The following is a 13,922-nucleotide window of genomic DNA, read 5'->3' as shown; positions in this document are numbered from 1 at the left end:
CTACTAGAACCACTCTTCTGAAAGAGCATACTATCTAACCGCACGCTAGTGTTCATCCTGATACCCACAGACAGATGTAGCTCCCACCCTCGTCAATGAAGCTTCTTTTTGCAGCAGATAGAGGTGATTACAGAAAACTGGAACTTGTCATATTTTAGAGAACAACTGTTGATTGGGTTCTCAAACCAAGTTACTACATAGGGCACAAACCTGTAGATTTAATGCCTAGGGAACACTGTGGAAGACAAGGTGTAAATATTTTGGGAGGCAGAGGACCAGGATATATGCTGTAACATATAATATCTTCTAAAAGAAAAATGAAAACGTGAAGAGGACAGGAAGTAGAGACAAGAAAAAGGTGTTGCTCTAGGATGAATTAGAAAAGAATGAGATAAATATGATCAAAATGTTTTGTATGAAATTTACAGAGAATTAAGAAATACTATGTTATTCAAAATAATAAATAAACATATAAATAAAGTTGTAATCGAGTAGTGTAGATATAATTGTTATTTAGTCCTGTGTAAGGATTATCCTTTTATTATTCAAGTGCTAAATGCTGTGCCCCCATATCTGGTTGCAGTCTTTATTCTGAGAATTTACTGTCTCAATATTGTGACAACATTGCTTCAGAATTATTCACTGAGTGGTCAATGACGAGATGATCAGTTGGTGATTGAGCAGGGAAGATAATATGTCTTGACTTCCTCCCAGTCAATGGAGGGCAGTAGCCAGATTAGCATAGAGGATTAAAATTGATACTGCTCACTTGTAGTGCCTTAAATCTGTTTAAAGTAAAATATTTCTGTCACAATTGTTTGGGAAGTAGCTGGGTTACAACAAGCCTGAAATATTTATAAATCACTACTAACAAAATAACCTAAAATATATTTAATTATAGTCTTTTCTATACAATTGAAAAACAACCAAAAATCAGTATTGAACAAAACAACTGAAATATGTTTATACCAGTAGTTGTTTATCTTCACTGTCACATGACACAGTTTCTTCCAGAGATTCAATTTCCAAATCTGATTCTGTAGGTAAATATACTTATTTAGTTAAATTATGAAAAAATTATACATAAACATAATATTCAATCAAAACATATACATATATAAACTCATTGATGAGAAACATATTTTTCCATCAATTTCAATATAGGTCATATTAAAAAAAAACACTGGAAAATATATAATGATTGCTTATTTTATTTTATTCTAGGGAGAGAATCTTGCTCTATTAATTAGCTAATCAATAACTCTTGAGTAAACCTAAACTCCAACTGGAGATCCCATGGTATGTGAGATTATAGGAGTTACTGTGACTCTCAGATCACACACAGAGATTTTTTAAAAAGTATGTGTCTTAAAAGTATGACCAGTTGCCTCTGTAAATCCTTAAATAGAGAGATGACACATGTATTTATGACACAGTAGCTAGAAGCATTGATGCTAAAGTTTACATAAAGTCTTTATCATGTTCTCCTTGTCTCTTCTGGAGAATTTACACAACAACATTAGCCTTTCCCTTATTTATTTTGTGACACTATCAATATTGGATGGACAAAAAGACCTTGAATTAGGGAAGAATGAAGACAACTAGATCTCTTTATTAAAACGAATTATTCTATTAAATGTACCTATTATGAAATGAGGTGATTCAGCCATTTTTCCTGCTTTACTGTGGGTAGGTATTTTCCCCTCAGTGGAAGACTGGATTGATTTAAAAACAGGACATTAAAAATTTTGTATACTTTAAACAATACATAATTGAAATTAAAGATAAAAATAGAGAAGTAATTACCTTCAAGTTAGGATACATGCAGTCTTGAACTAAAAAGCAAAAAAAGAATAAGATTAGTACATTGTAAACAATGTGTATCATATATTCATAATAAGGTAAGATGAAATCTAATTTTTGTTTGAAACTTTGAAAATCATACCTTTACACTAAAATTAAGTATGCATACTAAAGAAATGAACTTGTATCTATTTATTTTACTCTTTATTTTAAATTTTTTATTAGAAATTTTCCTCATTTACATTTCCAATGCTATCCCAAAAGTCCCCCATACCCAACCACCACTCCCCTACACACCCACTCCCCCACCCACCCACTCCCCCTTTTTGGCCCTGGCATTCCCCTGTACTGGGGCATATAAAGTTTGCATGTCCAATGGGCCTCTCTTTCAAGTGATGGCAAACTAGGCCATCATTACCTACATATGGAGCTAGAGACAAGAGCTCTGGGGTACTGGTAAGTTCATATTGTTGTTCTACCTATAGGGTTGCAGATCCCTTTAGCTCCTTGGGTACTTTCTCTAGCTCCTCCATTGGAGGCCTTGTGATCCATCCAATAGCTGACTGTGAGCATCCACTTCTGTGTTTTCTAGGCCCCAGCATAGTCTCACAAGAGACAGCTATATCTGGGTCCTTTCAGAAAAATCTTACTAGTGTAAGCAATGTTTGTCAGTGTTTGGACGCTGATTATGGGATGGATCCCTGGATATGGCAATCACTAGATGGTCCATCCTTTTCTCACAGTTCAAATTTTCTCTCTGTAACTTCTACCACGAGTGTTTTGTTTCCAATTCTAAGAAGGGGCAAAGTGTCCACACTTTGGTCTTCTTGTTGAGTTTCATGCATTTAGCAAATTTTATCTTATATCTTGAGAACCTAAGTTTCTGGACTAATATACACTTATCAGTGAGTACATATTGTGTGAGTTCCTTTGTGATTGGGTTACCTCACTCAGGATGATGCCCTCCAGGTCCATCCATTTGCCTAGGAATTTCATAAATTCATTCTTTTTAATAGCTGAGTAGTACTCCATTGTGTAAATGTACCATAATTTCTGTATCCATTCCTCTGTTGAGGGACATCTGGGTTCTTTCCAGCTTCTGGCTATTATAAATAGGGCTGCTATGAACATAGTGGAGCATGTGTCCTTTTTACCGGTTGGGACATCTTCTGGATATATGCCCAGGAGAGGTATTGCTGGATCCTCCATAGTACTATGTCCAATTTTCTGAGGAACCACCAGACTGATCTCCAGAGTGGTTGCAATCCCACCAACAATGGAGGAGTGTTCCTCTTTCTCCACATCCTCGCCAGCATCTGCTGTCACCTGAATTTTTGATCTTAGCCATTCTGACTGGTGTGAGGTAGAATCTCAGGGTTGTTTTGATTTGCATTTCCCTGATGATTAAGGATGTTGAACATTTTTTTCAGGTGCTTCTCTGTCATTTGGTATTCCTCAGGGGGGAATTCTTTATTCAGTTCTGAGCCCCATTTTTAATGGGATTATTTGATTTTCTGGAGTCCACATTCTTGAGTTCTTTATATATATTGGATATTAGTCCCCTATCCGATTTGGGATAGGTAAAGATCCTTTCCCAATCTGTTGGTGGTCTTTTTGTCTTATTGACGGTGTCTTTTGCCTTGCAGAAACTTTGCAACTTTATGAGGTTTCATTTATCGATTCTCGATCTTACAGCACAAGCCATTGCTGTTCTATTCAGGAACTTTTTCCCTGTACCCATATCTTTGAGGCTTTTCCCTACTTTCTCCTCTATAAGTTTCAGTGTCTCTGGTTTTATGTGGAGTTCCCTAATCCACTTAGATTTGACCTTAGTACAAGGAGATAGGAATGGATCAATTCATATTCTTCCACATGATACCCACCAGTTGTGCCAACACCATTTGTTGAAAATGCTGTCTTTTTTCCACTGGATGGTTTTAGCTCCATTGTCAAAGGTCTACTGACCATAGGTGTGTGGGTTCATCTCTGGGTCTTCAATTCAGTTCCATTGGTCCTCTTGTCTGTCACTATACAAGTACCATGCAGTTTTATCACAATTTCTCTGTAGTACAGCTTTAGGTCAGGCATGGTGATTCCACCAGAGGTTCTTTTATCCTTGAGAAGAGTTTTTGCTATCCCAGGTTTTTTGTTATTCCAAATGAATCTGCCGATTGACCATTCTAATTCTTTGAAGAATTGAGTTGGAATTTTGATGGGGATTGCATTGAATCTGTAGATTACTTTCAAGATAGCCATTTTTACTATATTGATCCTGACAATCCATGAGCATGGGATATCTTTCCATCTTCTGAGATTTTCTTTAATTTTTTCTTCAGAGACTTGAAGTTGTTATCATACAGATCTTTCACTTCCTTAGTTATAGTCACGCCAAGGTATTTTATATTATTTGTGTCCTTTGAGAAGGGTGTTGTTTCCCTAATTTCTTTCTCAGCCTGTTTATCCTTTGTGTACAGAAAGACCATTGACTTGTTTGAGTTAATTTTATACCCAGCTACTACATTGAAGGTGTTTATCAGGTTTAGGAGTTCTCTGGTGGAATTTTTAGGGTCACTTATATATACTATCATATCCTCTGCTAAAAGTGATATTTTGAATTCTTCCTTTCCAATTTGTATCCCCTTGATCTCCTTTTGTTGTCTAATTGCTCTGGCTAGAACTTCAAGTACAATGTTGAATAGGAAGGGAGAGAGTGGACAGCCTTGTCTAGTCCCTGATTTTAGTGGGATTGCTTCCAGCTTCTCCCCATTTACTTTGATGTTGGCTACTGGTTTGCTGTAGATTGCTTTTATCATGTTTAGGTATGGGACTTGAATTCCTGATCTTTCCAAGTCTTTTATCATGAGTGGGTGTTGGATTTTGTCAAATGATTTCTCAGCATCTAATGAGATGATCATGTGGTTTTTGTCTTTGAGTTTGTTTATATACTGGATATGTTGATGGATTTCTGTATATTGAACCATCCATGCATCCCTGGGATGAAACCTACTTGTTCAGGATGGATGATTGTTTTGATGTGTTCTTGGATTCTGTTAGCAAGAACTTTATTGAGGATTTTTGCATCGATATTCATAAGGGAAATTGGACTGAAGTTCTCTATCTTTGTTGGGTCTTTTTGTGGTTTAGGTATCAGAGTAATTGTGGTTTCATAGAATGAGTTGGGTAGAGTACCTTCTGTTTCTATTTTGTGGAATAGTTTGTGAAGAATTGGGATTAGATCTTCTTTGAAGGTCTGATAGAACTGTGCACTAAACCCATCTGATCCTGGGCTTTTTTTTGGTTGGGAGACTATTAATGACTGCTTCTATTTCTTTAGGGGATATAGGACTTTTTAGACAATTAACCTGATCTTGATTTAACTTTGGTACCTGGTATCTATCTAGAAACTTGTCCATTTCATCCAGGTTTTCCAATTTTGTTGAGTATAACCTTTTGTAGAAGAATCTGATGGTGTTTTGGATTTCTTCAGAATCTGTTGTTATGTCTCTCTTTTCATTTCTGATTTTGTTAATTAGGATGCTTTCCCTGTGCCCTCTAGTGAGTCTGGCTAAGGGTCTGTCTATCTTGTTGATTTTCTCAAAGAACCAACTCCTTGATTGGTTGATTCTTGGAATAGTTCTTCTTGTTTCCACTTGGTTGATTTTGTCCCTGAGTTTGATTATTTCCTGCTGTCTACTCCTCTTGGGTGAATTTGCTTCCTTTTGTTCTAGAGCTTTTAGGTGTGTTGTCAAGTGGCTAATGTGTGCTCTCTCTAGTTTCTTTTTAGAGGCACTTAGAGCTATGAGTTTTTCTCTTAGAAATGCTTTCATTGTGTCCCATATGTTTGGGTATGTTGTGGCTTCATTTTTATTAAACTCCAAAAATGTCCTTAATTTCTTTCTTTATTCTTTCCTAGACCAAGGTATCATTGAGAAGAGTGTTGTTCAGTTTCCACGTGGATGTTGGCTTTCTATTATTTATTTTGTTATTAAAGATCAGCCTTATTCCATGGTGATCTGATAGAATGCATGGGACAATTTCACTATTTTTGTATATGTTGAGGCTTGTCTTGTGACCAATTATATGGTCAGTTTTGGAGAAGGTACCATGAGGTGCTGAGAAGAAGGTATATCCTTTGGTTTTAGGATAAAATGTTCTGTAAATATCTGTCATATCCATTTGTTTCATAACTTCTGTTAGTTGCACTGTGTCCCTGTTTAGTTTCTGTTTCCATGATCTGTCCATTGGTGAAAGTGGTGTGTTGAAGTCTCCCACTATTATTGTGTGAAGTGCAATGTGTGCTTTGAGCTTTACTAAAATTTCTTTAATGAATGTGGCTGCCCTTGTATTTGAAGCATAGATATTCAGAATTGATAGTTCCTCTTTAAGGATTTTACCTTTGACGAGTATGAAGTGCCCCTCCTTGTCTTTTTTGATGACTTTCGGTTGGAAGTCGATTTTATTAGATATTAGAATGGCTACTCCAGCTTTTTTCTTCATACCAATTGCTTGGAAAATTGTATTCCAGCCTTTCATTCTGAGGTAGTGTCTATCTTTTTCTCTGAGATGAGTTTCCTGTAAGCAGCAAACTGTTGGGTCTTGTTTGTGTAGCCAGTTTGTTAGTCTATGTCTTTTTATTGGGGTGTTGATTTCATTGATATTAAGAGATATTAAGGAAAGGTAATTGTTACTTCCTGTTATTTTTGTTGTTAAAGTTGTCATTCTGTTCTTGTTGCTGTCTTCTTTTAGGTTTGTTGAGGATTTACCTTCTTGCTTTTTCTAGGGCATGGTTTCTGTCCTTGTATTGTTTTTTTTTTTTTTTCTGTTTCTGTTATTATCCTTTGAAGGGCTGGATTCGTGGAAAGATAACGTGTGAATTGGTTTTGTTGTGGAATACTTTGGTTTCTCCATCTATGGTAATTGAGAGTTTGTCTGGGTATAGTAGCCTGGGCTGAATTTTTTGTTCTCTTAATGTCTGTATAACATCTGTCCAGGCTCTCTGGCTTTCATAGTCTCTGGTGAAAAATCTGGTGTAATTCTGATAGGCTTGCCTTTATATGTTACTTGACCTTTTTCCCTTACTACTTTTAGTATTCTATTTTTATTTAGTGCATTTGTTGTTCTGGTTATTATGTGTCAGGATGAATTTCTTTTCTGGTCCAGTCTATTTGGAGTTCTGTAGGCTTCTTGTATGTTCATGGGCATCTCTTTCTTTAGATTTGGGAAGTTTTCTTCTATAATTTTGTTGAATATATTTGCTGGTCCTTTGAGTTGAAAATCTTCATTCTCATTTACTCCTATTATCCGTAGGTTTGGTCTTCTCATTGTGTCCTGGATTTCCTGGATGTTTTGAGTTAGGATCTTTTTGGATTTTGTATTTTCTTTGATTGTTGTGCCAATGTTCTCTATGGAATCTTCTGCTCCTGAGATTCTCTCTTCCATCTCTTGTATTCTGTTGCTGATGCTTGTATCTATGGTTCCAGATTTCTTTCCTAGGGTTTCTATCTCCAGCCTTGCCTCACTTTGGGTTTTCTTTATTGTGTCAACTTCCCTTTTTAGGTCTTGGATGGTTTTATTCAATTCTATCACCTGTTTGGTTGCATTTTCCTGCAATTCTTTAAGGGATTTTTGTGCTTCCTTTTTAATGTCTTCTACCTGTTTAGCAGTGTTCTCCTGTATTTCTTTAAGTGAGTTATTAAAGTCCTTCTTGATGTCCTCTACCATCATCATGAGATATGCTTTTAAATCCGGGTCTAGGTTTTTGGGTGTGTTGGGGTGCCCTGGACTGGGTGAAGTGGGAGTGCTGGGTTCAGATGATGCTGAGTGGTCTTGGTTTCTGTTAGTAAGATTCTTACCTTTACCTTTCGCCATCTGGTAATCTCTGGAGTTAGTTGTTATAGTTGTCTCTGTTTATACATTGTTCCTCTGGTGATTCTGTTACCCTCTATCAGCAGACCTGGGAGACCAGCTCTCTCCTCTGAGATTCAGTGGTCAGAGCATTCTCTGCAGGCAAGCTCTCCTCTTACAGGGAAGGTGCACAGTTATCTGGCGTTTGGACCTCCTCCTGGCCGAAGATGAAGGCCCAAAAGAGTACCTTTCCCAGAAGCAGTGTTGCTTTGGCCTGTCACAGAAGCTGTTAGCTTCAGTAGTCCACATTCTCACTTGTGCAGACTACTTTCTGTGGAGTCCTGGAACCAAGATGGCTTCCGCGGATCCTGAGGCAAAAACCTCTCTATTTTACTCTTTATTGTTAATTTATATTTGGCATATAACATTGCTATAAAGGATTTTCAAGAAATGAATTGCAACTTCTAAATAGTAAGCAATATAAGACATAAAATGGATTTCATGTGTTCTCTCACATGTATCAAGTAATGGTTGAGTCTATTTATTAAATATATGAAAGCATAGTTAAGGCTTTCATAGGGACTATAATGAGTAACGATAGAAGGAATAAGGCCAAGTTAGGGTTTAATGGAATATAAATATAAGTAAAGTGTAGTGTTTATGTATGATTAAATGCTATCATTTTGTAAACTAATGAAAACTTTTAAAATTTGAAAAAGTATTCCTTCTTTGAGTTTTACCTCTCATTAAATAGCAATACCCTTCCCAGTACACTTATGACTTCTGAGTTAGAGTGGGAAAGCAAATGACTGTAGCTGCCCCAATTCTTATAATTCTTCCACATACCACTAAGCCTTGGACCAAATGAAGTTATTTTTATTTGGACAAAAAACACCCTGAGTTCCACCCAACTATTTTTTTCTCCAGTTTATTTCATTATTACCTATCTAGAGTTGGGGGTTTTGTTTCAGTTTATTTTGTTTTGTTTTTCTGTAGTATAGCCATTCTCTCTTGCTTTCAGAATTAATCTATGCTTCTTTGGTATTCATACTTTTAAAAATTCGTCTTTGTGATTATAGCCACTTTGGATTTCCCCTGTAGAGCACTATTATCATAGAATTATTATTTCTGTTTCTTCCTCATTTTGCTTCCAAGATGCTTGTAAGAATGCTCAAAAAAAAAAAACTTATTTTCTTGAAGTCATATCAAGACTCTCCATTTAAAGGTTTTATATCTATACCTATACCTCCCCCCTCTCTCTATATATAAACTATATATATATATATATATATATATATATATATATATATATGGATGACATGGACAAACAAGTGGTCTCTGAGGCTTTATGATTACTTAAGAATTTATTGCAATTATAAAGGTGTGACATTCTGACTTTTTTATGTTTAATGCCTTCATCAAATATCTGTACAAATGAATATTTTATTTGTCAATATAAAACTTCAATCATGCTTAGTCTTGGAATGGTCATTTTTTTTGATTTGGGGATAAATCCATGTGACTATCAATAGGTTTAATATATCACTTTGTGCAAGCAGAGTTTCATTTTAAAGGCACATATGTCTTAAAGTGCATATAAAATATTTCACTAAAAAACAATGAACACAACTTCAAAACAAAAGTAAAAGATAAATGGTCTCAAATATAGTCCTAGAAGGAAACTGTTTAACCTTTTAAAAGTAGCATTTCATGGTTCATTTACACCATTCAGCTATGAATAAACAAGCACATCATGAATTGTACAGGTAAATGAATGGAACTGGAGAATATTATCCTGAGCGAGGTAACCCAGACCCAAAATGACATGCATGGTATGTGGATATTATAAGTGAATATTAGCCACATACTTTGAATATTAGCCCATACTATGCTCCACAGACTCAACTAAGCTAAACATGAAAGAAAGCTTAAAGAAGGATGCTCCAATCTCATTTAAAAGGGGGAATAAAATAGTCACAAGGGGCAGAAGGATGGACAGAACTGGGTGGGAGAGGGAATAGGGAGGGGACTGAGGTGTTCTGGATTGGATGTGTGAAGAGTCAGCAGAGAAGGCCAGAGAGTCAGGAAAGTGAATGGAGATGTGGCTGGCATGGGTGGGAGTAGAGGACATATCTAGGATGTGCCAGAGACCTGGTATGGGGCTCCCAAGAGTTCATGGGGGTGGCTTTACCTGAGACTTATAGCAGTATAGAAATGGAAAATGAAGAGGCTACATCCTGTAGCCAGGAAGGACCCCAGTGGAGAAATAAGGACACCAACCCACCCACAAAACTTTCAGCCTAAAATTTGTCCTGTTTACAAAAAAATTCAGAGGGACAAAGAAGGAGCAGAGATGGAAGGAATAGCCAACCAATAACTGGATCAACAGTTGGCATATAACATTGAAACCCATAGGCAAGCACCAATCCCTGACACTATTAATGATACTGCTATGCTTGCAGAAAAGAGCCTAACATGACTATTCTCTGAGAGGCTCTGCCCAGCATCTGATAGTTGCAGATACCCATAGGCAAACTTTGGGCAGAGGTCAGGAACTCTTATGGAACAGTTGGGGGAAAAATAGAAGGCCCTGACAGGGATAGGAATTCTACGATAAGACTAACAGACTCAACTAACCTGGATCCTTAGTGGTTCAGAGACTGAACCACCAAACAACGAACACTCATTGGCTGAAACTAGACCTCTCCCCATGCTTGTACATACATAGCAGATATGCATCTCAGTGTACGTGTGTTTTCCCCAGAAATGCAACACCTGGAGCAAAAGTTGTCTCTAGAGCTATTGCCTGTTCCCCTGGCTGGAGTGCCTTGTCTGGCTTAAGTGAGAGAGAATGTGCCTACCCATGCTGAGACTTGATGAGCCAGAGTGGTGAGATACCTGGGAAGAAGCACCCTCTCAAAGGAAAAGGGAATGAGCATAGGAGGAGGTGCTCTGTTTTGGGGGACTAGGAAAAGGCAGCATTTGGAATGCAAATTAATTAATTAATTATTAAGAAATAACATACAAGAAGGGAGATCAAAGTGTGGGTGCTTAGAAGAGGGTAACAAAATACTCACGGGAGCAAATACAGAGACAAAGTGTGGAGCAGGGACTGAAGGAAAGGCCATCCCGACACTGCCCTACCTGGGGATCCATCCCATATACAGACACAAAATGCAGACACTATTGTGGATGCCAAGAAGTGCTTGATGACAGGAGCCTCATATAGCTGTCTCGTGAAAGACTCTGCCAGAGCCTGACAAATACAGAGGTGGATGCATTTAGCCAACCATTGAACTGATCACAGGGTCCTCAATGGAGGAGTTAGAGAAAGGACTGAAGGAGATGAACGGATTTGCAACCCCATAAGAAGAATAACAATATCAACCAACCACACCCCGAGAGCTTCCAGGGTCTAAGCCATCAACCAAAGAGTACATATGGAGGAACCCATGTCTCCAGCAGCTTATGTAGCAGAGAATGACCTTTTTGGGCATCAATGGGAGGAGACTGGTCCTGGGAAGGCTTGATGTCCCAGTGTAGGGGAATGTGAAGGCTGGGAGGCTGGAGTGAATGCATGGGTTTGGGCACACTCTCATAGAAGTAGGAGGAGGAGGGAATGGGATGGGGGTTTCTTGAAGTAGGGGAGGGGATTCAGGAAAGGGGATAACATTTGAAATGTAAATAAATAAAATATCCAAGAAAAAAAAAAGAGAGAAAATAGCATACACCTATAGAACCTTCCAAATGAATTCTCTGAAGTCTTCTAATCATGAATGTCCTTCAAGCTTCCTAGTGAATACCTCTTTTCTATTTGTATTAAATATTCATTCTTCATAAAATTCTACTGAAAAATATATATCCTTCTGTGTTTCTGTTTTCATTAGTTTATGAACTTTTATGACCACTTCAATGTTACCACTTCAATATTTAAGAATCATAAAGTTAAAACTGTGAAACCATAAATATATTCATACTTGATAATACATGATTTCATTTATCTATGGTTCATAGAAACAAAGAGTTCCCCAATGAAGGAGTTAATGCCTTCTAAAGTGATAAAACATAAGGAATTTTGTTGTAGTTCTTAGAACATGTATGAACTAAACACACGTTTTATTTTCATGCAACCTTATATCACCATGCCATGCTTAATTGGAGTGTATTAAATATTTTGCTATCTCTTATGATCATCTGCCTCATTTCCATGCATTTCATCTATAAATAGTATTTTTCTTATTCTTCATCCCACATTCATTATTTTATTTACATGTTACCATTGCTCTGTATTAAAATTTATTTTGCAATGTTGCTCATAATGCAAGCCATTTTTAAAAATGTAACAGTCTGATGTACTGCAAAAACTATCATTGAACATATTTCCTACTACATATTTAATGAATTTCTTTTGTAGAGATTTCTTTTGGTTAATGCTGCTTCTTAATTACTTTTTTAAAAATATCATTATCCCATTTATGGGGAATATATATATATATATATATATATATATATATATATAGTTTCATTCCTACCTGTAGTTTTTCTATTTGTATCATTTTGACACCATTTGGGTGTTGTTCCAGAAAAATGTCCACCATCACTCTGTGGAAGATAATCAAGGGTAACTTTATTAAAACTGGTATCATCTATGAGTTTCATAAATATCTTTCTTTACAATATTCCTAAAATTCAAATTTCCAAAGCATTTATAATGGTATATTAATAGAAATGTGTTGAAGGAAAATATTTCAAAAACAAAATGTTTTTTGTATCAATATGTTTTTTCCTGTCATAAGGCCAATGACTCTGCAATCTGCTCTGGGAAGGTAGGAGAAAACATGATACACACACCACTGCACTCCTGAGTATTTCATGTAGAAGTGAATCAGAATACCTACATCCACTGTTCATTCTACCAAATATCTTTTGACAAATTGAATTTCACATATATAATACAGCATTTAACTTTTGCTTGTTATTCGATGTCAGAAGTCATGAGGCAAAAAACATACATACTGTATTGAGAGAATTAACACTCCTTAATACAAACAGAAAGTCAATATGGACAGCAAACAAGTCTTTGAAACTTCTAAAATTATTATTATTTTTTTGATTTTTAATATTTTTATTACATATTTTCCTCAATTACATTTCCAATGCTATCCCAAAAGTCCCCCATACCCCCCCCCCACTTCCCTACCCACCCATTCCCATTCTTTTGGCCCTGGCATTCCCCTATATTGGGGCATATAAAGTTTGCAAGTCCAATGGGCCTCTCTTTCCATTGATGGCCGACTAGGCCATCTTTCGATACATATGCAGCTAGAGACAAGAGCTCCGGGGTTCTGGTTAGTACATCATGTTGTTCCAACAATAGGGTTGCAGATCCCTTTAGCTCCTTGGGTACTTTCTCTAGCTTCTCCATTGGGAGCCCTGTGATACATCCAATAGCTGACTGTGAACATCCACTCCTGTGTTTGCTAGGCCCCGGCATCGTCTCACAAGAGACAGCTATATTTGGGTCCTTTCAGCAAAATCTTGCTAGTGTATGCAATGGTGTCAGCGTTTAGAAGCTGATTATGGGACGGATCCCTGGAAACTTCTAAAATTATTTACATTAAATGTTTATTAGTAGAAAATTATTAAATATTTGGGTGAATATTATATTTTTATATTGTCTTTAAAAATAGAAATGAATTATTATATGCAGGTATGTATATCATTTCTGATGTAGAACGACATTCTGAAAGCATAAGAAGTTCTAGTAAGAGGAGAATCATATATATGTTTCCTAATCAAAAATTTAAAATATTCAAAGCACTTATTGGAATGTTGACTATAAATTAAAATGACAAGATTCAGTATAGATACGGATGCTTATTCTTCCCCCTTCCCACTCTGGCCATCTCAGAATATATAGACTCAGGTGACAAATATATAGACACAGGTGACAAAGACCTATGACCCAGTGTTGTCACTGTCCATATTTCCCTCGGTGATAGTCCAATAAATAACACATTGTTATCTTCTAGCTCCTAATCTGATCCATTTTTATAATTATGTTTTTAAAAACTACAGAACTCAGCATGCATTCACAGTCTCATCTTGACCACAGACTTCTTCAATATTACGTACATTAGAAATGTCTATTTTTTCATATAAACCACCTCATCTGAGTTTGGTTTTCTACGTGGACTTTCCTTCTTTCTTTGTAACATGTCCTCTCATCTGGCCTGCTCAACTATAAAGCACATTATAAATCTTGATTTAAAAAA

At 36.5% G+C, this 13,922-nt stretch overlaps 1 protein-coding gene across 1 annotated transcript in view; it reads right to left on the bottom strand.

Annotated features, from left to right (window-relative positions):
* The window catches only part of LOC110306817 (uncharacterized), a 176,441-nt gene that overhangs the window by 134,747 nt on the left and 27,772 nt on the right, over window positions 1-13,922 (bottom strand). Inside the window, 4 exon segments of the mRNA XM_085834585.1 lie at window positions 970-1,037; window positions 1,643-1,715; window positions 1,807-1,835; window positions 12,180-12,249. Coding sequence (XP_085690711.1) covers window positions 970-1,037; window positions 1,643-1,715; window positions 1,807-1,835; window positions 12,180-12,249 — 240 coding nt within the window.

The sequence above is a fragment of the Mus caroli genome, unplaced genomic scaffold, assembly GCF_978045245.1.
Source record: "Mus caroli unplaced genomic scaffold, Mus_caroli_1 scaffold_2, whole genome shotgun sequence".
Lineage (NCBI taxonomy): Eukaryota > Metazoa > Chordata > Mammalia > Rodentia > Muridae > Mus > Mus caroli.
This window is presented reverse-complemented; position numbering and strand designations above follow the sequence as displayed.